Source organism: Trichinella spiralis (genome assembly GCF_000181795.1).
Source record: "Trichinella spiralis strain ISS 195 chromosome Unknown Scfld4, whole genome shotgun sequence".
In the NCBI taxonomy this organism is placed as follows: domain Eukaryota; kingdom Metazoa; phylum Nematoda; class Enoplea; order Trichinellida; family Trichinellidae; genus Trichinella; species Trichinella spiralis.
This window is the reverse complement of record NW_003526943.1, coordinates 10294132-10320947: the sequence shown is the minus strand read 5'-3', so window position 1 is coordinate 10320947 and position 26816 is coordinate 10294132. Positions and strand designations below refer to the sequence as shown.

Here is a 26816-nt window from a genome sequence, read left to right as displayed (position 1 = left end):
GCTTAAAAAATGTTTACACTGTTTTGTCAGAGCTCATCAGATAAATTATGTGTCAGCTAGCAAATAACAGAAATTTATGCATTGATTGCTATTCCGTTAGTCAGAAAATATTCTGAAGATCAGCTAAAGGCGATTGTAATACAATGGTAAAATCAGCAGGTGATGAATTGTTCACAGCTGCAGTTGTCAGCTATAACTAGGTATGGCAGTTGGTAACTATTAGCATTTAAATACTTTTCGAATGTCATGATAACTGTTCCATGAAAATCTTTCTTGTTAGCAATCAAAGAATTTTATTTTCAACTTCGGAAAGTTTTGACTTTTTTCATCAGTGTTATTGTTTAAAGTCGTATATTTTATTTAAATAGAAAATTAAAAATCTGCAATATTACTTACAAGTCAAAGAACAAATTTATTTAGATATTTCGGGTAAATTGTAAACTTTATATTTCAACATCTGAACAAACCGAGTAGTGCGTTGGTGAACACTTAAATTGCTATATATTTTCATTTCCATTTTCAATCTTTCAATGTATATTAGAAAGATAACGAAATCTTTAAACACTCCGCATCAAAAGCTGCGCCTATGATGTAGCTGATCTGTTTGATGTTGCATTTCAAATTACATTTGAACTTGGATATAAGTGAGCATGGAATTTGGCAAGAATTACTATGCACTTATCCATTATTTTACCGTTTAATTGACTACAGGGAATTTTTTTCGGCCAAAATCTTACGCACTTAACCAAGTTCGACTGTATTTTATATGAAATGTATGAACGTCAAACAGGATTTTTCATACAAACAGCAAACTTCTTCAACATGTATAAAAAAATATATATGGATGTTTGTTTCGTAATGAAGGAAACTTTGTAAATATTAAAGTAAAATTCTTGGATTGCAAACAATAAAGATTTAAATAGAACATTTAAACAGAACAAAATATTACAGCTAATCACAAGGGAAAGATTTGAATCAATGAGCAATTAGACAAGGAAAACCCATACGACAAAGACTTTGCGGACTAATAAGATAGCGAGTTCAACGACCAATAATAAAATAGCGAGGACAACGACCAATAAATGAAAAGTGGGACCGAATGGGAATAAAATTGAGCCCAAGTGGGACCAAACCAATATGAAATTTTTTTTCAAATTCATTTATTCATAAACAGAATGAAAGAATACATTAATATAAGAAGTCATTTTGATTTTAGAATGAATACTAATTTGCTGTTTAGTATGTAGTAGCAGTTTAGTAGTAGTAGTAGTATTATGTTTAGTATGTAGTATTATTTTAGGCATTTTGATAAACATTGCATTTGAAAAATCCTGTTTCAGTTTCAGCAGATATTCTGAAACATATAACACAAATATTCTCATATTATGAAGAATTCGAGGAATACTTACCAGTCTTCATCAGCTCCCCCATTTTTATTACGGCATTTTGAGGTTTGTGAATATGATAAATTTATAAAAAGAAATACTAAAAGCACTTTAGATGATAATTCTAACATCATCATTGAAAAGGATGTGGAAAGATCTTTAATCATGATATTTAAGATCACAAATATTTATTGCATAATAGAAAGTGAATAATATTTACTGAAAATTCACTGTTTACACGCCACGGTTTTAGATGGAAGTATTACTGCATACTGTGCTTACACTCAAGACTTTCAGTGTAATACTTTAGTTTGAGGCTGTAGCTAATTATTCAGTATTATTTTTATTTCTCATTAGTCATATCTTTTACTTATGCTTTTTTTTATTCAAACACATATTAACACGCTCAATAATGAGTGACTGTAAATACAAATGGAACAGTTGTCCATTTCCATTAAGTTATTGAAATACTGAACCAATTATTTTATTTAAACATGACGTACCTTGTATAAATTAAATCTTAATATAATAATGCTATGCGAAAAAAATTCTTTTTATGATTTCTTTAATACAACAGAGAAATACGGTCATAACCGTTTATACTTTGCTTATTTCCAGCTTATTGTTTTAACAAACAATCTGAATTCATAACATTTATATTTCAGTGTTTATGACATTTTATTTTAACCTTAGCGTAAAATACACCAGTTTTGCAAAAATTCAATAGATTGATTGCAAAGTAAAGAAAACTGCATCTTTATTTTCTAACTAATTTCAAAACAGTTATGGTGTCCATTATATGAATAATATAAATACGCAAAATTATAAACATCATTGATCGTAAAATAGGCAATAATTTAAAATGCAATTCTTTCAGTGTTTCTACTTGAATGCAATTATAATTTGATAATTATTTGACCTGATTTTAATAAATTTTTTTGGACAGCAAAATTGTAATCTCTTCTGCCATTTCGCAGTTCATGACATATGAATGAATGAAAAAATGAAAATGAATTATAAATGAAATATGATAATAATTTTATTTAAGAAAATACAACGTGCAAACATATATGATATTTAAAATAAGCAATTTATATAATTTATAAATGATGCAGTGTTTCACATATGAATACTGAAATAATAAAATGAAAATTTAACAAAATAAGTTATGATTATTATTGAGTTATTAAATGTGTAATAGAAAAAAAGAATGAATCATTCAGTTTTCATTATGAATGATTGCACGGCATTCATTCCTGCATCTGCAACATTCACAGTTTTCTTCAGTCTTGGTTTATACATTTGTACACTTTTCTCATTGACTCGAAATTTCATTTCAGCAGTATATTCTACATATAATCCCGATTTCGGCTTTTCACGTTCAATCTGTATCAACATTACAAGCTGCTTTGGTTTTTGCTCTTGTTCTACGTGTCTGTCCAATTCTTCATTTACTTTGTTTTCATTTTCACTTTGTTCCATCTCACAGTTCTCTGACACTACATCTGTCACAGGTTCACTCAAATCATTCTCGACATCCTTACTTACAGCCTTAATTCTAAAATACAGTTTTCTTTATTGTTTTCACACTATGTGTACAAAATTATGCACAATTTATAGTAGTAAGAAATTGAAATAAATATCTTTGAAAAATTATTATTTAATTTACTTCAACAACAAATGCTTACTTAAAAAATTATAGATTTTTTAATTGAAAGTATTATAATTATCAGAATAAAAAAAATTAACCTGCGGTAGAAGTAGAACAACAAGAAGCATGCCATGAAAAGGTTCAAGCATTGCAGAAAATAGTCGATACTGTCCAGGAGAGTATCCATTCTTGACACTGAGGTGTGTTTGAATGAAAGAATTTATATATCGAAAATTTATTTAAACAATTTTTAATTTAAAATGTTGTTCATCATTTTAAACAACAACTTTAAAGTAAAATGATCTTATTTTTACGCATTTTAAACTAGTGTAAAATATGCATAATTAATCTTGTTATCGTATGAAATGAAATTACGAAAAAAAAAATTTATTTTATGAACATTGAATAAGTTGCACCATTCTGAAATTACAGTTCACATTGTCTATGTGCAAGAACTGTTTCATCAATCCCAAGTGCTTATTGCCTTTTAAAAACAAAGTGAGTTTAACAATCACTTGCGATTAATATTAAAATGTTTTGTTGATATTTTCTATACTACATAGTGGAGTGTTCTTTAAGCGTTACTGTTGACTAAACATATTCCAAAGTATGTAAAGCCATTTTGTAATGGGAACAACTTTATTGATACACTTTTAAGAAGATGCAAACATGCCAGTTATTATTATTATATTATGCATAACCAAAATAAATTGTTTAGTTAGCTGATATGAAAAACAACATAATGTTAAATAAAAATAAAATTTAATTATTGAAAATTATTGTTTAATTTATATTATAGCAATCAAAATATCAGCATTGTGAAATACGAATAAGTGATTTACTAGAATCATTGCTTCGCGAATAAAGAACTCTGAATATAGACATTTAGTATAATTTTTTTTAATGATAAGAAAATGAGATGCTCATTCGATTTTAAATTGATAATAAAAAATATTATCAACAAATACCTTATTGTAAATATTATGCTTTTTCAAAAACTTTTGACTTTTCGACTGATTTTTCCATTAACAGAGTACGATAAGTGTCATTTTGCACTTCTTTGCACAGTTTACATGCTTTTCCAAGTTTGTCACTGTATTTATCACTAGGAGAAATAATACTGAGTAAATGATTTTATTAACACTACAACAAAATTTCCTTTCCAAAATATATTCAGATTTGCTGCTAGAAAAATTTCAATCTTTACCATTCTCTACGCCTTTATTATTATTTAGCTCCTCTCTTTCTTCATAATAAAGTTTCAGTCTGCAATTTATGATAAAGCAGCATTTCAAAAAAAGTAAGCATTAGTAGTTGCTATTTAAATGATGAATGAGAAATATCAAGAGCCAAAATTGACAAGCAGCATTTTAGTAACAATAATAATGGCAATCATAACAAGTTTAAAATTTTTTTTAAATATGATCTGCTAAATGTTTGCATATGCAGCCAACTTACAAATACAATATCAAAATCATAGCAAAGAATAATGTTCAAATCTGCATTAAGTTTTGCATTTAGCATTCCATATCATAAAGTAGTGTTTCGCAACTGTTTGTCAGAACGTCTTTCTCCTCTTTCCAGTATGTTTGGCTCAAAAGACGCATTACAAATAATGCAAATATTATATTGAGATTACATTTATTATTATATTGGTACATGTATATTTACTTTGATTATTCTTATAGTTAATGAACAAAAACGTCCAGAGTACTGCAATTAATTCTATTCTGAGTCTGTGAATCTGAAAATGCAATTCCCCCCTGCGTGGAACTCCCCCTGGAGAAAACCCCTGTCAAAAAAAAATCTGATTTATGACATAAAATCAAAATGAAGTAATCACATCACAAAACACTATGCAATAGAGTAACTTACATAGTGAAGGCACATTTTCAAACACTCATGTTAGCAGTATTTTTCACAAATGTGGATAAAGAACATCACAGCTCTACAAAAAGCTGGATTTATTCATTTACCAGTAATTTATTTATTGCTCCTCAATAAAGTCAAAGGTATAAATATTAGATGCATAAATAATTTTTTCTTATGCAAAAAATAGAAAGATCATATTATGGACAATTTTCAACTTGAGCAGCAATTTCATTGAAACGCGTAAATATGTCGTTATTTTCAATGCAAATTGCCATCGCAGGTTCTTTGGATTGATTTTTCTAAATTGTACAATATGAGTTTATTTAAACATTTTTAAATGATCAAGATCTTACAAAATATGGCTTGTCTACATGACAGATTACACTTCCTGGATCTGAAACTGCCCAGTTAGTGTCATCTGCTTCGATATTGGTGTTATGACCATTAATCACACCTGGACTTTTCAATAAGCGAATATTCCTTTCAGGAACCCTACAATCTCCTTTCAGTTTACTGTCTCTCCTTGACCATACCTTTATTGTCTTTTTCAATGCTTTTACGATGACTTTTTTGTACATTTCTAATAAATTATTTCTATTACGCACAATTAGCCGTTCTTTATTGCGTTTCATGTGAATATATTTTGCAATATTGAAATTTCTGCCAAAACCACAATAAATAGCATTTTAGTAATTGAAATTAAAATTTTTGAAGCTTATTTTCAGTATTCACAAATGCAAAACATTTCAAATTTTGTATGTCATATCCGAAATTACAACACATATTTATTGTTCTCATGATTCAGACATTTTTGTGCAATAATTTTTGTTATTAAAATATGATTTTCTTAGACGTTCTTCACAAATCAAAAACAAAAATTTGATCTTACATTTTTTAGTTTATTGTGTTAAAAATCTCATTTTATAAAATTAAAATGAATTTAAATCCGTAAAAAATACATTGAAATTTATGCATCTGTTTATGCTTACCATATTTAGACGTCTCTGATTTGCTGTAAATGTGGACAGTTACTGGAGCTCCGCCATTTTTCGTACGAATTGTACGTCTTGATGTGAATGGTGGCATAACTCGAGTTTTTCCTTCTGTTAATTTTTTAAAATATGGCATTCCAGCAGTTTCCGTCTCAGGAATATCATTGTAATGTATTACAGGTTGTGCTAGCAGTAGTGAGGCAGCTGAAGAAGTGAAAATGAACAGAAAAAGTTTTTTAATGACTTTACTATTGAGAGATGAGAACTAAGTTTATTTTAGTTTTGAATGTCTTTGCCCTTGTTCATGTTCTTAAAATAAAAGCACTTTGTTATCTGGTCAAAATTATCATTTTACTGATAGTAATTTTCATAATTTTCAAATTACTTTTTTTCCAATTCTGCATTTTATGTCATTAACTTATTTAAATTACATGCTGTGGAATCCCTATATGAAATCTTTTTATTCATTGAATTCTTGAAATACTTAATGCTGAAAGTATCTGCAATCAATGTAACTGTTTCACATATTTAAATACAAACCTATTGCATTTATTTGTGACTCAGCTATAGTTAAGCAAATCAGTAAATGTCCTCTAGCGGTTTCAGATGCTGGCCAAGCATAGGGTGTTTTTGCTGTTGGAAATCCTGGTATTGTGTGCACAACCCATGCTGCAGAATCTGCTGCAGTTGATAGAATTATTACTCCTGTAATAGAAGAATGAAATTTTATTTGAAATGTTTTCAAATCTGTCAAAAGTTATCAATATCACTTTAATCACCTTTGCTGTTAGATTTTGTCTTAACATTGGGAATTCCAGGTGGAACATTGTTATATGCAAGAAATTTTACTGATGCATGTGTTCCCACAACGTGCTCCAGTGTCTTTGCAAACGAATGCCCCTGACCAGCTGTAAATGCTGCTTGACTATTATCCCAATTTCCTACAGCACCTGCAAGAATAATTTTGCCGGTATCTTGCGCTGGCGCCTTGTATACTATTGCCCTAAATTTGTACTGTCGGGTTTTCATGTGGTTTTGGGTAAATACTTTCCTTTAATTCTGATTACATTTAAAGGCGGCAGTCTACATAATATTTTTCTTTATTAAATTACTTCTGCAAGCATAAAAAATTTTCTTATTCATTTCTTCATCTACGGAATTAAAAAAAATAAAAAGACTATAAGAGTACAAGATAATATTTTAATTTTAGAGTTTATAATTACACTGGGCCTATTATCTCATAGCATTATTGCTAATTCCTCGAAAGCCAAGTATTCAAAGATTGTCAACTTTTCATTTTATAGGATTTTTTAAATTAAACTACTAAAGCATTTTTTGAAAAATTTTCATGTCTCACCAGTCAGCCTCATTGCCACCATTATTAGTACGGCATGTAGAAGTTTGTGAATGGGATAAATTTATGAGAAGAAATATTAAAACCACATTTGATAATTTTAACAACATTTATGCGTTATCGAATATAATTGAAGCAGAATGTTAATCGTGCCATTAGTCACAAATATTTATTCCCTAAAACCGGCAGCATAATATTTACACTAAATACACCAATGATACCAATGGATTTTGGACTGAACATTACTTAATGCTGTAATTTTGATGAAATCCAAATGTATTAATTTTCTTTACACTAGCTGATTTTTTAGTAGTGTTTTCATCTCCCATCATTCGTAACTTGTATTTATACTTCATTATTTTTGTAGCATTAATAAATACCATGAAAATTGAACAAATAACAGAACTTTGCGATATGCATCCCATTTCAGAAACATTAAATCAGTTATATGAGTTAAATGTATAACATTTCAAGAAAATAAATGTGTATATATTAAATTTATACAAGAAAAAATTTCATTTGATGGTTTCTATAATACAACAAAAACATGGCTAGCAGCATGGGTAATGTATAACATAAGTTTCTGCAAATAGATAATGCATTGCCCTTATAAAATTTAGAAACAAGCATAGCAATCATGTAGAATAAAAAAATGTTGGACGCACTGATCTTCCATGTTTAACATTTATTTGCTGAAAATGTATGGAATTTAATTCAGAAGCTAATGAAATAGTTTGCTATGATGCTTTCACAGCTTTCAGTTTTGCATCATTATATTCCTATGTTTATTTTTATGGCTTATTTCGATATTGTGCCTTAATATGAATTAAATAAAAAAGCATGAAATAAAAAATAAAGTTGAATTAGTTTGATTGTTTAGATATTGCATTGCAAATCTGATCAAATTACACCGTCATAAAATTTCAGTTGATCTCAATTTGAAACAAAAGGAGAAACAAAAATTGTATCAGAAAGATACGAAAAACAAGATTTATTTTCAAATGTAAATCAGAAATATACTTGAACATTTTAAAATATTCGCTTTCATCAAACAATAAATCTTTGAAATATCGCAAATTAAACTGTACGAAATAAATTTAAATATTTTTCTTCTAAATAATTTCAATAAAAATAATAAATTTCATATTGTTCAATATGCAGAAAAAAACTTTAATAAACTGATGATTGCATATGAGCTGTTGTATAATCATTTATCAACAGAACGCTCAAGCACCTGAATAAATTTCAAAATTTTTTAATCTATGTTTGGGTGATTAGGTGAGCCCAATATTGTGGTAATCCTTACAAATATTTACCTATGAAAACAAATTAGATAATGTTTGCCATTTTTTCTGAAACAAGCGTTTGATCAATCAATCAATCAACAGGCATGTAGGAACGGAATTCAAATTATTAAAGAATATTTTCTTGTTGCATCTTAAATTTTTAATTTTGGAAAAGATGTGCTGCTTCTACACCTAAAAATAGCAATAGGTAATTCAACTCATTGATTGTTATATTAATATCACAGTGAGTATTGAACACTTTTTTATCGCTGCATGGAATTAATTGTTTCTTAGCTACAACTTAGAGAAAGATATTTTTTTCAAATTTATTCCAATTTCATTTCGTGAGAAAAACAAAAGGTAAGAAACAATATTACCCCAAATGCAAATCTTTTTTTCAACCTGATACTGCTTGCAAGCTGTATATTCATTCATTTAATATGCAAATGCTTTTTATTGATTTTATATTCAAATAAATTCTTTTCGCAAGTAAAGATATCATTCACCCTACTGGTGTACACATTCTTATAGATGCTATAAAATTTTACTTATAAAAATCTTTTACTGAATTTTTCTGCATCTATAATGTCAAAAAGTACTATGTTATAAAAATTAAGCTTTGGGATGTCAATTTCCACAACTTAAATTGCATGTTTTTGCACAAGCGGCTTGTGCTTCTGATTGATCACATTTGTATACTTCAGATCCATGTTTTATCATTTCACAAATGGTATGATTACCCCGATCTTCCAAAGCAGGACACGTTGGCTCATAATATGTGAATGTTCCAAAATCTTTGATCAAAGCAAAATGAATTTTTGATTAATAAATACTTTCTTTAAACTGATCATACCTTTGAATTTTCCGTCTTCATTAACTTCAACTCCCAACTTTTCTGCACACGTCTTGCAGCACAAATAGCGTCCAATTCGTCGATTTTCTTTGCACAATTCTTGGAAATTGTCCTTTTGCATGTATCTGTTGCAAGTTGCTTTGGAACCGCGGTCTTTGCATGGCAACGGCTCTACTTTTTTTCCACTCTCCTCTCCACCTGAAGATTTATTCAAAAATAATTTTGTTAGAAAATAATTTACAAAAAGCTACTTTTGATGAAATATTCCAAATGATCTTACCTTGTACAATAATTGCAAGGAGAGCTAAAGAAGAAAGCATAAACAATGTTTTCATAGTTTTCCGTAGCAGAAAATCAGAAGTAGTCTATAATTAAATGAAAGCAGTTAGTTGGACTCTAATATTCACAGTATATTTTGCAATTATTATTTGAATAGCATGCATTAAAAGTAAAAATTGAGTAAAGTAACTACGTTCATCCTACGATGCATAAAATATATCGTATGAGCAAAATTTTTCCTATCAAAATATACATGAATAGTTTATAATTATCATTGTTTGAGCAAGTTAGGCATCAGGTTTTGTTAAGCGGTTGCTATCGTGAAGTGAAGCTCGGTTGTCATAGTATTTCAGTTGAAATTGCTGTTTTGAATCAGTTAATGCTCTAATAAATAGCTAGAAAGTTATTTAGAGAAATCAGCAAAAACATTTTTAATAATTTTGACTAGTGTAACTGCACGAAAATTCACAGCTGCTGCTCAGTTGCTATTCAATGAGGAAATTTCACATAAATCCCTTTTAATGTTTAAGGTTTTCTATGGGCGCATGTATTTTTCTTCAAATTAGTTGAATGATTTTAAGGTTTTTCTTTGAGCAATTTTTGGAATATAAATTCTTTCAGATCAAAAGTACTGCCAAAATTTTTTATATAAACAGTCTTTTTCAATATATTGAGAACCAATTATTTATTTGATTTCTATAATTCTTACATTTTGCAAAATATATGCATAGTTAAATTAGTTCACGAGATATGAAAAGATTAATTGTAGGTTATTAGTAAAATCGACGTTGAGATGAAAGTTTATTACGTAAAAAATGATTTCTGCTGAAAATTTAAAATATTTGAAGTTTTTTTTAATGACTTTGGTTTGGTTTAAGAAAAAGTTGGCAAATTATTTATAACAAAATTAATTTTTATTGGCATCATTGCCTTCAAGTGTGTTTTTATATAGTAAATACAATTAAATAAAATGTAATGCAAAATGCATATGTAACGTGCCAGCTTTATTTTCTAGCTGAATTTCATCTTCGTCTCTCTGCTCTGATGTTGTTAGAGAAATCTTAGGAATTACGTATCAAGGATAAGAAGTAACCCAGTATATAAGTATTTACTGGGTAATAATTACACAGTGTAAAAATACGCACGTGGGACAACGCCACTCACGATGGCACCAAACGTACCAACTCATCTGCTTCAACAGATTGTTTCCTAGAGACAGAGGGCGATGTCGCACGATGGCTGGAACAACTGGTAGCATGACAGTTCAACGCAGTGCACTGATAAGGGAATCAGATAGACAACTCCGATGCCCAATCTTTGAGACTTGTAGACAGTGCGAAACAGAGTCCTAGGGTTAATATCATCACTGATGGAGATGAGAATATGATATAGCAGTGGCAGAATGACGACCCTGAGATCCGGAAAGTGAAAGATCGAGCAACGAAAGATGACCGGCCAGACAAACCATCAGACAGAAGCAAGATGCCTAAAGTTTATTGACCCAGCAGAAGCTAATAAGAATACCAAGAGAAGTTCTGACACGAGGCTGGGAAGTACTAGGTACGAACCGGAAAGCTCGTCCCAGTGGTAAGTCGTAACAGAGATACTGGGCATGGTGCACAACCAGCCAACAAGAAGTCAGCTGAGGGTGACAAAAATATTATAAAAGATCTGACAATGGTTTTATTGGCAGCAGCAATGGAAAGATGTCAAAAACTGGTGCCGCACGTGCGAAGCCTACCCTACACGGAATGTGCCTCAGGCAAATGGCGTGCGCACCCATGCAGATCTGAGCCGTTGGGTACCGCTTCAACGAGTATGTGTTGGACGGAAATATTAGAAAATGTATGAAGAGAACCATTTGAAAAAAAGAGAATGCGGCAACCGCTATCTGCTTATCGTCTGCGACTACTCCACTAAGTACCAGAAGCCTCTCCCGTGCCTGACATGGAGGCGGTGATTTAGTGAGCAGTACTTTTTGCAGATTTGCAGCTCCTGAATTCATTCATTATAATCAGAGGAGGACGTAACCAAACAATTATAATGTCTTATAGAAATACACCACATAAGATAGCAAGATGATCTCCGCCAGAGCTACATTTCAGAAAGATAATACTAGTTATGTAAAACAATCGCGAGAGAAAGTTCGTATTGTTTGAGGTGGATTGTGAATGTCCGTGGGGGGGGGGGGAACTCAACAGTATTACGAAGAAAATAGCGTTCCTGGCTGTTATATTACTACATAACCAGTAGCTCTTAAAATATTCTAGCATGTGTTGATAAGCATGTTTTCTCAATCTGACATCATGTTCGAATAACAAATCCCATATCATTTTACTTTTATAAGCACTATTTGCTATCCGGCTGCAGTTAATTCAAAAAGCAATTTCCCTTAAAGTACAATATGTTAAATAAAAACTTACTACAACATACTGTCTGCAAAATTACATCAGAAATCAGTATTAAATATAAAACTACACAATAAAGTGCATTTTTTCATTTATCGTTCTTCAATAAAATCAAAGGCATAATAATTAGAAGCCTAAATGATTTTTTCGTAATCAAAAAATAGAAAGATCATACTATGGACAATTTTCAACTTGAGCAGCAATTTCATTGAAACGCGTAAATATATCGTTATTTTCAATGCAAATTGCCATTGCACGTTCTTTGGATTGATTTTTTTAAATTGTACAATATGAGTTTATTTAACATTTTTAAATGATGAAGATCTTACAAAATATGGCTTGTCTACATGGCAGATTGCACTCCTTGCATCTGAAACTGCCCAGTTTGTGTCATCTGCTTCGAGATTGGTGTTATGGCCATTAATGGACTATTAATGTTATTTTAACACAGTAAACGCTATGATCATTAATTTTATTTAAGAAAGTACAATGTGCAAACAAATATGATATTTAAAAGAAACAATTTATATAACTTATAAATGAAGCAGTGTTTCACATATAAATACTGAAATAATAAAATGAAAATTTAACAAAATAAGTTATGATTATTATTGAGTTATTAAATGTGTAATAGAAAAAAAGAATGAATCATTCACTTTTCATTATGAATGATTGCACGGCATTCATTCCTGCATCTGCAACATTCACAGTTTTCTTCAGTCTTGGTTTATACATTTGTACACTTTCCTCATTGACTCGAAATTTCATTTCAGCAGTATATTCTACATATAATCCCGATTTCGGCTTTTCACGTTCAATCTGTACCAACATTACAATCTGTATTGGTTTTTGCTCTTGTTCTACATGTCTGTCCAATTCTTCATTTAATACATTTGCACTTTGTTCCATCTCACAGTTCACTGACACTGCATCTGCCACAGGTTCATTCAAATCATTCTCGTCATCCTTATTTCTAAAATAAAGTTTTCTTTATTGTTTTCATACGATGTGCACTAAATTATTATTATTTAGATTTAGATTATTTAAATATTAGTAAGAAATTGAAATACATTTCATAGAAAGATTATTATTTAATTTACTTCAACAACAAATGCTTACTTAAAAAATTAAACATTTTTTAATTGAAAGTATTATAATTATCAGAATAAAAAAATTCACCTGCGGCAGTAGTAGAACAACAAGATGCATGCGATTAAAAGGTCCAAACATAGCAGAGAATAGACGATACTGTCTAGGAGAGTATCCATTCTTGACACTGAGGTGTGTTTGAATGAAAGAATTTATATATCAAAAATTTATTTAAACAATTTTTAATTTAAAATGTTGTTCATCATTTTAAACAACAACTTTAAAGTAAAATGATCTTATTTTTACGCATTTTAAACTAGTGTAAAATATACATAATTAATCTTGTTATCGTATGAAATGAAATTACGAAAAAAAATTTATTTTATGAACATTGACAAAGTTGCACCATCATGAAATTACAGTTCACATTTGTGTGTTTTCTTCTGCTACTTAATTTCAAATTTACTGTAGAACAAAGTTTCAGTTTTTCAAATATGCACTGAAGAAATATAATTCTTTCAAAATATAGCAATCTTGAAACGAAAATATTAAAGAAACCGAAAAACAGAAGCTTCATGAAAGGGTACTCCGACGTTAATTATTGAAGCTGTTTTTTTTATCGCTGATGACCGCTTTTGCAAGAACCATTTTATCAGTCAGCGAATACTTCATTGTAAAGATTATGTTTTTTCAGAAGATGTTCACTTTTCGGCATATTTTTCCATTAAGAAAGTACAATGAATGCTGTTTTACATTTTTGTACAGTTAGCATGCTTTTCCAAGTTTGTAGTGCATTTATCACTATGAGAAATAATACTGAGCAATTAATTTTATTATCATTACACTACAATTTTTTTTCTTTCAATATAAAGAGAATTGATGCCGCTAAAGTTTCAAAATTTGCAATTCTTAACGATTTTACTGTTATTGGGTAATCTCTGTCCTCATAATAAATTTCAAATCTGTCATTTTTGAAAATGCATCATTTCAAAACAAGCAAGTATTATCATTTGCTACGTATATGATTAACAATTGGTATCAAGAACCAAAATTAACAAGCAGCATTAAGTAACAATTATAATGACAATCATGAGAAGTTAAAAAATTTCAATTTCTTAAAATATAATCGTCTAAATATGTACATATGCAGCTAAATTGCAAAAAGAATATTAAAGTAAAATCTAAAAAAGTATTAAAATCTGCGTTTGTTCTTGCACTCAACTTTTCATATCACAAAGAAATCATACATATGACGTAAGATGAAAATTAAATAATCGCAGCCCAAAATCGCTATGCGATAGAAAGTATCTTAGTAAAGCGCACATTTTCTTTTACTCATCGTAGTAGCATTTATTTCACAAATATGGACATGCTGGATACATTAATCCATCAAAAAATGAACAAAACGCTATTCAAAATAGTCAGAAGTATAAATATTAGAAGCATAAATTCTTTTCTTTCTTTAAAATCAATTTAGAAAGATCATATTATGGACAATTTTCAACTTGAGCAGCAATTTCATTAAAACGCGTAAATATGTCGTTATTTTCAATGCAAATTGCCATCGCAGGTTCTCTGGATTGATTTTTCTAAATTGTACAATATGAGTTTATTTAAACATTTTTAAATGATCAAGATCTTACAAAATATGGCTTGTCTACATGACAGATTACACTTCCTGGATCTGAAACTGCCCAGTTAGTGTCATCTGTTTCGATATTGGTGTTATGACCATTAATCACACCTGGACTTTTCAATAAGCGAATATGCCTTTCAGGAACCCTACAATCTCCTTTCAGTTTACTGTCTCTCCTTGACCACACCTTTATTGTCTTTTTCAATGCTTTTACGATGACTTTTTTGTAAATTTCTAAAGAGTTATTGCTATTAAACATTATTAAGCTTCAAGTATTGCATTTAATGTGAATATTTTTCACAGCATTGAAATTTGCCTTATAATGACAATAAATTACATGCCAGTAATAGAAATTAAATTTTTTGAAGCTCATTTTCAATATTCACAAATCTAAAACGTTTAAAATTTCTTATTTCATATCTGAAAGTGCAGGATATGTATTAAAAGTTTTCTTATTTTATTGATTTTGTGCAACGATTTTATTTTTCAAATTGTAATTTCCCTAAACGGTCTTCTTAAAAAAAACGAGAATTTGAACTCTAATTTTTTAGTTTACTGTGTTAAAAATCTCATTTTATAAAATTAAAACGAATTTAAATCCGTAAAAAATACATTGAAATTTATGCATCTGTTTATGCTTACCATATTTAGACGTCTCTGATTTGCTGTAAATGTTGACAGTTACAGGAGCTCCGCCATTTTTCGTACGAATTGTACGTCTTGATGTGAATGGTGGCATAACTCGAGTTTTTCCTTCTGTTAATTTTTTAAAATATGGCATTCCAGCAGTTTCCGTCTCAGGAATATCATTGTAATGTATTACAGGTTGTGCGAGCAGTAGTGAGGCAGCTGAAGAAGTGAAAATAAACAAAAAACGTTTTTCAATGACTTTACTATTGAGAGATGAGAACTAAGTTTATTTTAGTTTTGAATGTCTTTGCCCTTGTTCATATTCTTAAAATAAAAGCACTTTGTTATCTAGTCAAAATTATTATTTTACTGATAGTAATTTTCATAATTTTCAAATTACTTTTTTTCCAATTCTGCATTTTATGTCATTAACTTATTTAAATTACATGCTGTGGAATCCCTATATGAAATCTTCTTATTCATTGAGTTCTTGAAATACTTAAAGCAGAAAGTATCTGCAATCAATGTAACTGTTTCACATATTTGAATACAAACCTATTGCATTTATTTGTGACTTAGATATAGTTAAGCAAATCAGTAAATGTCCTCTGGCTGTTTCAGATGCTGGCCAAGCATAGGGTGTTTTTGCTGTTGGAAATCCTGGTATTGTGTGCACAACCCATGCTGCAGAATCTGCTGCAGTTGATAGAATTATTACTCCTGTAATTAAGAATAAAATTTTAATTGAAATGTTTTCAAATCTGTCAAAAGTTATCAATATCACTTTAATCACCTTTGCTGTTAGATTTTGTCTTAACATTGGGAATTCCGGGTGGAACATTGTTATATGCAAGAAATTTTACTGATGCATGTGTTCCCACAACGTGCTCCAGTGTCTTTGCAAACGAATGTCCTTGATTAGCTGTAAATGCTGCTTGACTATTAGCCCAATTTCCTACAGCACCTGCAAGAATAATTTTGCCGGTATCTTGCGCTGGCGCCTTGTATACTATTGCCCTAAATTTGTACTGTCGGGTTTTCATGTGGTTTTGGGTAAATACTTTCCTTTAATTCTGATTACATTTAAAGGCGGCAGTCCACATAATATTTTTCTTTATTAAATTACTTCTGGAAACACAAAAAATTTTAAAATTGATTTGTTCATCTACGGAATTGAAAAATAAAAGGAATATTAGGAATAAAAGGAATAAGAATACTATATATTGTTTTAATTTTGGAATTGATAATCAAACAGGACGTTATTATCTTATAGCATTATTGCTAATTAATCGAAAAACAAAGCATCCAATGATTGTCAAGTTTTCATTTTATTCGATTTTTCAAAAGAAGCTACTAAAATATTAAAAAAAAATTTTTGATATCTCACCAGTCGGCCTCAATGTTGCCATCATTACTACGACATGTAGAGGTTTGCGAATGGGATAAATTTATAAGATGAAATATGAAAATTGCTTCTGATAATTTTAGCAACATTTGTGCGTTATTGAATATATTTGAAGCAGAATAGTAATTAGTCACAAATATTTATTCCCTAAAACAGACAGAATAATATTTGCAGAAAATTCTCCAATGAAACCAACGGATGTTGTACTAAACATTACTTAATGCTGCAATTTTGAGGATATTCAAATACATTTATTTTATTCACACTAGCTGATTTTTCAACCGTGTTTTCATCTCTCATCATTCGTAACTTGTATTCATACTTCATTATTTTTGTAGCATAAGAAATACCATGAAAATTGAACAAATGGCAAAACTTGTCGATGTGCATTTAATTTATACATATATTCCATTTTCTGAAAACGTTTGAAATTTAATTCAGAAGTTAATGAACTAGTCTACTGTGATACTTTTACAGTTTTCTATCTTATTCCTATGTTCATTTTTTAGCTTATTAAATATTGTGCCTTGATTTAAATTAAGTAAAAAAGCATTAAATGAAGAATAAAAAATAAAGCTGAATTACGTTCATTGTTCAGATATTGCATCGTAAATTCAATCAAATTACATTGAAATTCAAATTCATAAAAATTCAGTTGATCTGAATTTGAAATAAAAGAAGAAGCAAGACATGTATGAAAAAAGACATAGGAAGGTAAATTTATTTTAAAATGTAAATCAAAATTTGCTTGCATATTTAAAAACATTTGCTTTCATGAAATGATGAATATTTTAGATATCGCGCATTTAACTGTACGAAATAAATTTAAATATTTTTCTTTTAAATAATTTTAGTAAAAATAATAAATTTCATATTGTTTAATATGCAAAAAAGAACTTCAGTAAACTGATGCTTCCACATGAGCTGCTGTATAATCATTTGTCAACGGAGCATTCAAGCACCTGAATGAATTTCAACGTTCTTCATTCTGGGATTGGATGATTAGGTGAGCCCAATATTGTGATAATGCTTCCAAATATTTACTTGTGAAAACAAATTTGATAATGCTTTTCTTTGTTGATCGATTATTCAGTATTTCCCATTCTTTTAATAAACAACAGCAGAAATATGTACTTTTAGTAATTAGGAGTATTTCAGATGACATAAACAACAATATCACAAAACCAACGAAAATAAATAATTCACATTTTCAAACAGCTTGATTATATCAAGAACAATATAAATTGATTAAATTGAACACTCGTGTAAATGCGAAATAAATAAAACCTTATGAAATCATTGTTACAACGTTCCATTGCAAATTATAATTCAACTATGTTTTATCTTGATAAGTATAAATTATTTCACAAAAAGAACTGCAATCTTTTGCGGAATTTTATACCTTAAATTCCATAAACAAACATATAGATGCGGAGTTCAAATTATGAAGAAAATATTTTCTTGTTTCATGTTAAATTTTTAATTTTGGAAAAAATGTGCAGCTGCTACACCTAAAAATAGCAATAAGTAATTCAACTCATTGATTGTAACTATTAATATCACAGTGAGTATTGAACACTTTTTTATCGTTGCACGAAATAAATTGTTTCTTAGCTACAACTTAGAGAAAGATATTTTCTTCAAATTTATTAATATTTCATTGCTTGGTAAGAAACAATATTATCCCAAATGCAAATCTTTTTTCAACCTGATACTGCTTGCTAGCTGTATATTCATCCATTTAATATGCAAATGCTTTTTATTGACTTTATATTCGAATAAATTCTTTTCGCAACAAACATATCATTCACCCTACTGGTGTACACATTCTTATAGATGCTATAAAATTTTACTTATAAAAATCTTTTACTGTATTTTTCTGCATCTATAATGTCAAAAAGTACTATGTTATAAAAATTAAGCGTTGTAATGTCAATTTCCACAACTTAGATTGCATGTTTTTGCACACGCGGCTTGTGCTTCTGATTGATCACATTTGTATACTTCAGAACCATGTTTTATCATTTCACAAATGGTATGATTACCCCGATCTTCCAAAGCAGGACACGTTGGCTCATAATATGTGAATGTTCCAAAATCTTTGATCAAAGCAAAATGAATTTTTGATTAATAAATACTTTCTTTAAACTGATCATACCTTTGAATTTTCCGTCTTCATCAACTTCAACTCCCAACTTTTCCGCACACGTCTTGCAGCACAAATAGCGTCCAATTCGTCGATTTTCTTTGCACAATTCTTGGAAATTGTCTTTTTTCATGTATCTGTTGCAAGATGCTTTTGAACCGCGGTCTTTGCATGGCAACGGCTCTACTTTTTTTCCACTCTCCTCTCCACCTGAAGATTTATACAAAAATAATTTACAAAAAATTTACTTTTGATGAAATATTCTAAATGATCTTACCTTGTACAATAACTGCAAGGAGAGCTAAAGAAGAAAGCATAAACAATGTTTTCATAGTTTTCCGTAGGAGAAAATCAGAAGTAGTCTATAATTAAATAAAAGCAATTAGTTGGACTCTGATATTCACAGTATATTTTGCTATTATTATTTGAATAGCATGCAATAAAAGTAAAAATTTAATAAGTAACTGCGTTTATCCTACGCTGCATAAAATATATTGCATGAGCAAAAGTTATCCCTTCAAAAGATGCATGAATAGTTTATAATTATCATTGTTCGAGTAAGCTAGATATCAGGTTTTGTTAAGCGGTTGCTATCGTGAAGTGAAGCTCGGTTGTCATAGTATTTCAGTTGAAATTGCTGTTTTGAATCAGTTAATGCTCTAATAAATAGCTAGAAAGTTATTTAGAGAAGTCAGCAAAAACATTGTTAATAATTTTGACTAGTGTAACTGCACGAAAATTCACAGCTGTTGCGCAGTTGCTATTCAATGAGGAAATTTCACATAAATCACTTTTAATGTTTGAAGTTTTTTACGGGTGCATGTATTTTTCTTCAAATTTATTGACTGATTTTAATGTTTGTCTTTAAGCAATTATTTAAGTATAAATTCTTCCTGACTACTCGCAAAAACTTTTTAATGAAAACAGCCTTTTTCAGTTTATTGAGATGCAATTATATATTTTGATTTTTATAAATCTTACATTTTGCGAAATGTATGCCTATTTAAATCAGCTTCTGTGATATGAAAGGGCCAAATGTAAATTAATTTGCAATAGGCTATGTTGACTTGAAAGTTTATAACCTAAAATTGATTTTTGTTCAGTATTTGAAATATATGGACGTTGTTTTGCAATGACTTTGGTTTGTTTAAGTAAATGTTTGCAAATTATTTATGAAAAATTTAGTTTTCATTGATGACATCATTGTGTTAATATATTAGAAATGCATTTAGAAAACGAGTGATGCAAATTGCTTGCATATATGTATTTGTAATAAAATATATTTTGCTGCGAAACTGTTATCAATAATAATTTATCATTAAATAAAAATTTTAATTAATGTTTGTTTTTTCCTTTTTTTACTAAATAACATTTTCTTTTTAACTGTAAGATTAAACTGAAAGCAATGGATATTAATACATTATAACTTTCTTAATAAATTTATTTGACCTTGAAAATCTGATATACAGTAAATTTGACAACCGCCGCTCTTTGTGTTGAAATTCTATTGTAAATATTCTGTAATGCTCTAACAAGCAGCTGAAACAGATGTCATCATTGAAACCACGAAAAGTTATTACTTGGGACAAAGCGGAAAGAATTTGGAGAAATCTTGATATTTGGAGAGACCCCGATAGTGTTGTTCATCGCCTTCCTGTATTTTATAAGCAACGTTACTGGGAAAATTTACTTCGTGATCGGGAGCCGGTTCACTGGCGTCCTTTCACAGAACGTTATCGTTGGAATGAGAAACTTAAAATAAGGTACATAAAATAAAATAAGGTTTTTAATAATCAATTTCTTTCATAATTTTGTCATTCAGAGAAGAATTGGAAAATTTCCCGTTAGCAGTAATTTATCCACCTGAAGCCGACTTGGGACTTTGGGGCGGAGAAGGCATTGTTAAAGGATACAAACTGTCGAACATACCACCCAGACGAAAAAGATTTCTGCCTCGGTTTTGGTAATGATATTCACTTTGAATAACTATATTTAAAAAATAAATATTATTAGTATAATTATTGATTGTTCATAATTTTAGGTTGCCACGATTTTGGTTTCCAACTTTGATGAAAAAGGTTCTGTATAGCGAAATTTTAGATAAATATATGCTAGTTACAGTAACTTCTCGAACATTGCAACTGATTGATGAAAACCAAGGACTCGATTATTATTTACTAAGAGTATGCTTGCTCAAATAGTGCAATGAATTATTGGACAATGATGTGCTTTGTGATTGATTGTTTAGACAAATGAAGTTGATTTGTGCTCGAAGTTGGGTTGCAAACTGAAACGTATTTTATTGTTGGCGCTTGCTCGAAAAGAATTTGGTCAACCTGAAAAAGCTGATGAACTGTTGGAAAAATATGCAGAATTTGTTATTCCAGTATGGAAATGTTCTTTGTTTATTTAATTTAGAAAATATTAATTTCTTTATAAGTATGCTTGTTTTTTTATGAATAATGAGTATTAATTAGAGTTTATTTATTAGCTAAATATACTTCTTTTAAACTGTTCACCATTTCTTTGCTAAAACGATGAATGTTGTTTAGTCGGCAGAATAGTCTGAGCTCATTATGTGCATTATTTAACTTTTAAGTTTCTTAATATTCGTTTTTTGCCGAAATCAAAGGAGTTCAATAATTTGAAAAGTTTTATGCTTTCTTATTTTGGGGAAATATTTGAAGATAGTTGCATTTGCAGGAGATTTCAGTAAATTATTTGCTCGATATTATTATTTTTATATTGTTATGAATGTTTTGAGGAATCCGAAGCTGAATGGATTGGCTTAGATCTTAATGAAGCTTGTCGAAAATTGCAAATTATGGAGCAGAAAGTCAAGCCAATACCACTGTTAGAAATTTACAGAAAAGAGGAAGAAAAGTTGAAACAGATGGATGAATCAGCTAGCGGGAAAGGCATTGCGAAAACTCTGAAAAGTTTCTTCTTTAAGCATTAATAATTGTTTTGTTCATTTTTTGTAATAAATGATTTCACGAAATGGTATTTGCTCAGTTACATCTTTTTATTGATCTGCTGTGTAATAATGGAAAGCATCGTCTTGCAGTGTTTTCGAAGAAAATCACCACTGAAGATACATGTTCATTTGTGTTTCACTTCTGTTCAAAGTGATCTTTACGCATGTTTTATAAGGTATAGTAATTATTGTATTTCATTTTATTAATTACAATTTTAAACCAAAATAAAGTATGAAATTATAATTAATCGTTTGCTATAATATAGTATAGTATAATTAATCGGTAATTAAATATAAATTAGTTTGAGAACATTATGCTAACTAATTAACAAAAATAAGAAATGTCTTTTGCTTTATTTATTGAATAATTGCATTTCGTCACTCCTATGAAACACCGATACGCTTCATTTATGAATCTGTTACTAAATTTGAAGAATTAACTCGAGTTGAAAACTTAAACTTGAGAATTTTTAGTATACCGTATGATTGTATTAATGAATTGTGTTATTCAAAGAATTTACTTCTTATTTACTAAGAGACGTGGTAAGATTGATAGGTACGTATATTGCTTTAGTTTTTTTTTCAGTACAATGTAATGTGATATTATAAAATATTTATTTGCGAATTTGTCTGATTTTAAATATATCTTTTATTTTTACATCAGTGTTTTCAAGTGAAAGTGAATTTTGTAAATATTTAAATAGAATGAGTAAATGACTGTAATAAATATTTACGCTAAATACTTTGGTTGTTTGCATAAAGAATAATTTTTTCATGTCTTTCGGTATTTGGGACATAATAATTTTAAATTAATGAGGAAAGGAAATTGAATAAGGCTTATATGTTTTTATTTAATTAGCGAAATATTATCTGTTTGGTAAGTTAAATGTATTTACGATATATTGACAGCTAATAGACTGATTGAGAATGATGCAGCAACAATTCTTAGTACTGAGTGAGGATGATGCAACATTTCACCATTTCTATTTTTTTGTGTCATTGGTCGTTTCTTATTGTCATTGACCACGCCATTTAGTTCGTGGAATTTTATATGATGCATTTTTTGTTCTAATTGATGTTATTTATTTACATTTGTGCGCAGCTCTATTTCATGAGCATTTAATCAGAGCAAAAATTAATTGTACTCTATTTTAGAAGGCAAAATACATTCATGCCTAGCTTATAGAGATTTTTTCTGTCCTTCATTTCTTAAACTGCATTTTTATCTTAAGTAATTTTTTTTCAATTTTCAGTTGCTTTTAAATATTTCTTTATAGCTTTCTGCAATGGCAGCGGACAGAATTGTTTCAGGTGAGAATTTCGGATGATCGTATTTTTTGTGTTGTTTAATTTCTTTTGATTCAGAATTGAAAAGGCTTTACGTATCAGATCAAAATGGTAGTGACGAACACGGCGATGGCTCTGAATCAAAACCATTTCGTACAGTAGTTTGTGTGGGTTTAAAATTTTTAATGCACCTGTATTTATCATATTTTGAATTGAAATTTAATCATTAATCAGGCAATGACAAAAGTTGGAGAACCTTTTCCTGAATTTATGGTTGACGGAAAAACCGAGGATGAGGTGTGCATGAATTTGTATAATTTCTTCATTTGGATGACAAGAAATGTCTTTTAGAAATGGGTGAAAATATCTCAGTCACAGTTTAAAAAATGCCATCGTATTTGGTTGCAAGATCAGAAAAAGTTGAAAAATCAACAGCTTAAAGAGGTTTCACTTTTGGCATATTTCATTCATTCACTTTTTATATGATATTGATTTGAACATTTTGTATAAATCAGATTGAAGACATGAAACGCCGTGAAGAGAACTTAGAAGCTGCGAAGAACATTGTCATTAAAGAGGATGCATCTTTACCGAAGGCAAAAATTATTAAAATTTCTGCAGCGCGTGAGAATATGGGTTGCAGAGTGAAATTGTTCGGCTGGGTTCATCGCCTTCGTCGCCAAGGCAAGCAGATGATTTTCATTGTACTTCGAGATGGGACTGGATATTTACAGTGCGTTCTAACTGGTGCAATGGTATTTAGTGGTCATTGTGAATCGTTTTGCCTTTCTTTTTACGGTCATTGTTTAGTGTCAAATTTATGACGCTCTTATTTTGGCTACTGAATCGTCTATTTCTATTACTGGCATTTTGAATGACCTGCCTGCTGGAAAAGAGGTTTGTCATGCATATACATTATATTACAGTAGGAGGTGAGATGTATTTAATTTAAAAATTTTCGAAATTCTGTAAAAGTTCATTTTTTGTCGTTCATCAGTCAGTTGCAGCAGTTATTATTCAGTTCAGTTTGCATTTAATTTTAATGATGGGACTTCATTTGGAGAAAATTTTAGGCTCCTGGAGGATGCGAACTTCAAGCAGATTTTTGGACTCTAATTGGTCGTTCTCCTCCTGGTGGAGTAGAAGCAGTGTTAAACGAAGTAAGTAGTTCATTTGTCGAAAGTAATGCCTAACAATAATTATTTAATATAATTAAAGGAATCGCATCCGGATGTCCAACTTGAGCAACGTCATATTGCATTGCGTGGAGAACACGTAATGAATTTTACATGATTTGTTTATTTATTTCTATTGTATTTTTTTAAATTTTGATTAAGATGACGAAACTGATGCGTTTGCGTGCTGCACTGATGAAAGCGTTCCGAGATCACTATTACGATAGAAACTATTGTGAAGTGACACCTCCGACTTTGGTTCAAACCCAAGTAGAAGGTGGATCGACGTTGTTCAGCTTCAATTATTATGGTCAGACGGTAAAGTTCTTTTAATGATAGAAACGCGTGCATGTATTTAATGACATTTTCATGATTTCATTGATAATTACATATGATTATTGCATAATAATGTAGTATAAGTTAATCGATATTACGTATATATATGATACTGTTTAATGGAACTTTGATTTTATTTACCTCGAATTCAGATAAAATGAAATTTCATTGCATCATATGCTAAGTGAAATTCAGAGAATATCGTTGTTAATTAAACAATACGAAATAAATGTGTTTTTCTTTTTTGTATGGAAAAATTTTATTGAAAGTGTTGTTTTTTTCACTAGGCATATCTGACGCAGTCATCTCAGCTTTATTTGGAAACCTGCATACCGTCTTTAGGTGATGTTTACTGCATAGCTATGTCATATCGAGCGGAAAAAAGCAGAACTAGGCGCCATCTTTCAGAGTGAGTTCCATACTTGCAGCATTTTAATTAATGTAAACTAGTGTACTAATTAAGTGTAAACATTTTTTATACAAGTTTTATTTTTTTTGTTTTTGTAATTGAGTTGTGTTTTATATGTTAATTTCTTTGTTAATTTTTTACAATTAAGAAAATATTAATAATGATGTTATATAGGAAAATTAGACAAATGATTTATGTGTTGAAATTTTAGGTACACTCACGTTGAGGCGGAATGTCCGTTTATCACGTTTGAGAATTTGCTGGAACGTATAGAGGATATAGTGTGCGATGTAGTTGATCGTGTGATGAAATCTCCATTTGGTTACTTAGTCAAAGAGCTTAATCCAGTTAATAAAAGTTATATATTTCGTGTTGTTTTAGAATTCATTTGAAAAATTCATTTCAGAATTTCAAACCCCCACAAAAGCCATTTCGTCGTATGGCTTACTTGGAAGCTATCAAATGGCTTAACGATAACGGAGTGAAGAAAGAAGATGGATCTGAGTTTGTTGTCGGTGATGTAATAAAATGAATATTTCAAAATGCTGTTTAATTGTTTTTTATTAAATTTTTTTATTCAAGGATATTCCGGAAGCCCCGGAACGACACATGACAGATACTCTGAATGAAGTAAGTTTTCTCCAAGTGAAAAAACTTCTTTTCTAAATTATTGTTTTTATATTTTACTTTTTCAGCCAATTTTGTTGAACCGATTTCCGAAAACATTGAAAAGTTTTTACATGAATCCATGTGCAGATGATCCAACTTTGACAGAATCTGTAAGAGAATTTTATCAATTTATGATTTAATCAAACAAAAAAACTTGTCCTGTAGGTGGACTTGTTGCTTCCTGGTGTGGGTGAGATTGTCGGTGGAAGCATGAGAATTTGGGATGAAAAAGAACTTCTTGATGCTTTTAAACGAAATAGCATCAATGTTGAACCGTACTATTGGTACACGGAACAGGTGAAGATCTTAGCAATTTTTTGAAAATAATTCTACAATACTCAGTTGATTATAGCGAAAGTATGGTACCTGTCCACATGGCGGTTACGGCTTGGGTTTGGAACGATTTTTAACTTGGCTAGCTGGTCTTCATCACATTCGAGAGACTGTTCTTTATCCAAGATTCGTCGATCGTTGTACACCGTAATCGAAATAGACTGATTCATTTACTATTTGTGAAATATCGGAAAAGTTTAATTTGAAAATAAATTGCTTGGAAGTGACAATTTTCTATCTGAAATCTTCAAAGCAAGCAGAAATTTGGATAAAAATTAAACTGTTTTCAAATATCACATGTATTAAATCAGTGTTTATTATTTTATTTTCAATTAATATGGCATTTTATTTGTAAAAGTAGAGCATCAAATGAACAAAATTTATTAAAAAATTTAAAAGCTTAACTAATGTTCAACATATTAATAATGTTTTTGAAGAATTAAAATTATGAAGTTGTGTGAACTTTTAAAAAATTCACATTAAAATTTTCAAATGTCACATAATTTCGTCCTCGAGTGAGTCAACAGCGTTTGGTCTGTTTGTTTGAGTAGCACATTGTAACTTTCCATGGTTAAATTTTTTAATAAAAAAGATTGACAACTATTATTTTTATTTAGAAAATTTTTACTGCGAAAGTGCTAAAA

At 29.7% G+C, this 26816-nt stretch overlaps 6 protein-coding genes across 6 annotated transcripts; 1 reads left to right on the top strand and 5 right to left on the bottom strand.

Annotated features, from left to right (window-relative positions):
* Positions 1-2600: 2600 nt before the first annotated feature.
* Tsp_06280 (conserved hypothetical protein) lies at positions 2601-3223 on the bottom strand. The gene is made up of 2 exons (XM_003378311.1): positions 3156-3223; positions 2601-2943 (listed from the first exon to the last, which is right to left on the bottom strand). Exons 1-2 carry the CDS (start codon positions 3221-3223, stop codon positions 2601-2603), a joined length of 411 nt encoding a protein of 136 aa, XP_003378359.1.
* A 1882-nt stretch (positions 3224-5105) lies between these two features.
* Tsp_06281 (deoxyribonuclease II family protein) lies at positions 5106-7930 on the bottom strand. Its single transcript, XM_003378310.1, has 7 exons — positions 7920-7930; positions 7013-7077; positions 6680-6850; positions 6441-6605; positions 5898-6104; positions 5262-5488; positions 5106-5207 (listed from the first exon to the last, which is right to left on the bottom strand). Exons 1-7 carry the CDS (start codon positions 7928-7930, stop codon positions 5106-5108), a joined length of 948 nt encoding a protein of 315 aa, XP_003378358.1.
* A 1237-nt stretch (positions 7931-9167) lies between these two features.
* Positions 9168-12103, bottom strand: Tsp_06282 (conserved hypothetical protein). Its single transcript, XM_003378309.1, has 6 exons — positions 12096-12103; positions 11912-12036; positions 11414-11667; positions 9674-9758; positions 9394-9591; positions 9168-9334 (listed from the first exon to the last, which is right to left on the bottom strand). Exons 1-6 carry the CDS (start codon positions 12101-12103, stop codon positions 9168-9170), a joined length of 837 nt encoding a protein of 278 aa, XP_003378357.1.
* A 625-nt stretch (positions 12104-12728) lies between these two features.
* Tsp_06283 (RNA-binding protein 5) lies at positions 12729-13348 on the bottom strand. The gene is made up of 2 exons (XM_003378308.1): positions 13260-13348; positions 12729-13053 (listed from the first exon to the last, which is right to left on the bottom strand). Exons 1-2 carry the CDS (start codon positions 13346-13348, stop codon positions 12729-12731), a joined length of 414 nt encoding a protein of 137 aa, XP_003378356.1.
* A 1452-nt stretch (positions 13349-14800) lies between these two features.
* On the bottom strand, positions 14801-19318 carry Tsp_06284 (deoxyribonuclease II family protein). Its single transcript, XM_003378307.1, has 6 exons — positions 19264-19318; positions 18999-19196; positions 16229-16399; positions 15991-16155; positions 15448-15654; positions 14801-14913 (listed from the first exon to the last, which is right to left on the bottom strand). Exons 1-6 carry the CDS (start codon positions 19316-19318, stop codon positions 14801-14803), a joined length of 909 nt encoding a protein of 302 aa, XP_003378355.1.
* Positions 19319-20534: 1216 nt separating this feature from the next.
* Tsp_06285 (asparaginyl-tRNA synthetase, cytoplasmic) lies at positions 20535-26323 on the top strand. The gene is made up of 22 exons (XM_003378306.1): positions 20535-20749; positions 20809-20943; positions 21028-21169; positions 21235-21372; positions 21751-21925; positions 22438-22523; positions 23241-23274; positions 23329-23411; positions 23485-23547; positions 23602-23694; positions 23766-24005; positions 24061-24147; positions 24324-24410; positions 24469-24525; positions 24588-24743; positions 25049-25170; positions 25382-25517; positions 25577-25690; positions 25753-25800; positions 25866-25949; positions 26005-26136; positions 26192-26323. Exons 1-22 carry the CDS (start codon positions 20535-20537, stop codon positions 26321-26323), a joined length of 2559 nt encoding a protein of 852 aa, XP_003378354.1.
* The last annotated feature ends 493 nt before the right edge of the window (positions 26324-26816 follow it).

Bases quoted from the DNA above. Each gene is read 5' to 3' on its own strand.
- Tsp_06280 (XM_003378311.1), bottom strand. From the start codon at position 3,223: ATGGATACTCTCCTGGACAGTATCGACTATTTTCTGCAATGCTTGAAC. The intron at 2,944-3,155 runs GTTGTTCTACTT...ACTGTATTTTAG, and splicing joins CTTTTCATGGCATGCTTCTT to AATTAAGGCTGTAAGTAAGG.
- Tsp_06283 (XM_003378308.1), bottom strand. From the start codon at position 13,348: ATGGATACTCTCCTAGACAGTATCGTCTATTCTCTGCTATGTTTGGAC. The intron at 13,054-13,259 runs GTGAATTTTTTT...ACTTTATTTTAG, and splicing joins TTGTTCTACTACTGCCGCAG to AAATAAGGATGACGAGAATG.
- Tsp_06281 (XM_003378310.1), bottom strand. The intron at 6,851-7,012 runs GTAATTTAATAA...TTATTCTTGCAG, and splicing joins AATTTTTTATGCTTGCAGAA to GTGCTGTAGGAAATTGGGAT. The intron at 5,208-5,261 runs GTAAGATCTTGA...TGTACAATTTAG, and splicing joins ATGTAGACAAGCCATATTTT to AAAAATCAATCCAAAGAACC.
- Tsp_06284 (XM_003378307.1), bottom strand. From the start codon at position 19,318: ATGAAAACATTGTTTATGCTTTCTTCTTTAGCTCTCCTTGCAGTTATT. The intron at 19,197-19,263 runs GTAAGATCATTT...ATAAATCTTCAG, and splicing joins CCTTGCAGTTATTGTACAAG to GTGGAGAGGAGAGTGGAAAA. The intron at 16,156-16,228 runs GTGATTAAAGTG...TCTTAATTACAG, and splicing joins GACAAAATCTAACAGCAAAG to GAGTAATAATTCTATCAACT.
- Tsp_06282 (XM_003378309.1), bottom strand. The intron at 9,759-11,413 runs GTAGGCTTCGCA...ATTTAATTATAG, and splicing joins TGAGGCACATTCCGTGTAGG to ACTACTTCTGATTTTCTGCT. The intron at 9,335-9,393 runs GTATGATCAGTT...CTTTGATCAAAG, and splicing joins TGAAGACGGAAAATTCAAAG to ATTTTGGAACATTCACATAT.
- Tsp_06285 (XM_003378306.1), top strand. From the start codon at position 20,535: ATGTCATCATTGAAACCACGAAAAGTTATTACTTGGGACAAAGCGGAA. The intron at 24,526-24,587 runs GTAATGAATTTT...ATTTTGATTAAG, and splicing joins TTGCATTGCGTGGAGAACAC to ATGACGAAACTGATGCGTTT. The intron at 25,518-25,576 runs GTTAATAAAAGT...AATTCATTTCAG, and splicing joins TAGTCAAAGAGCTTAATCCA to AATTTCAAACCCCCACAAAA.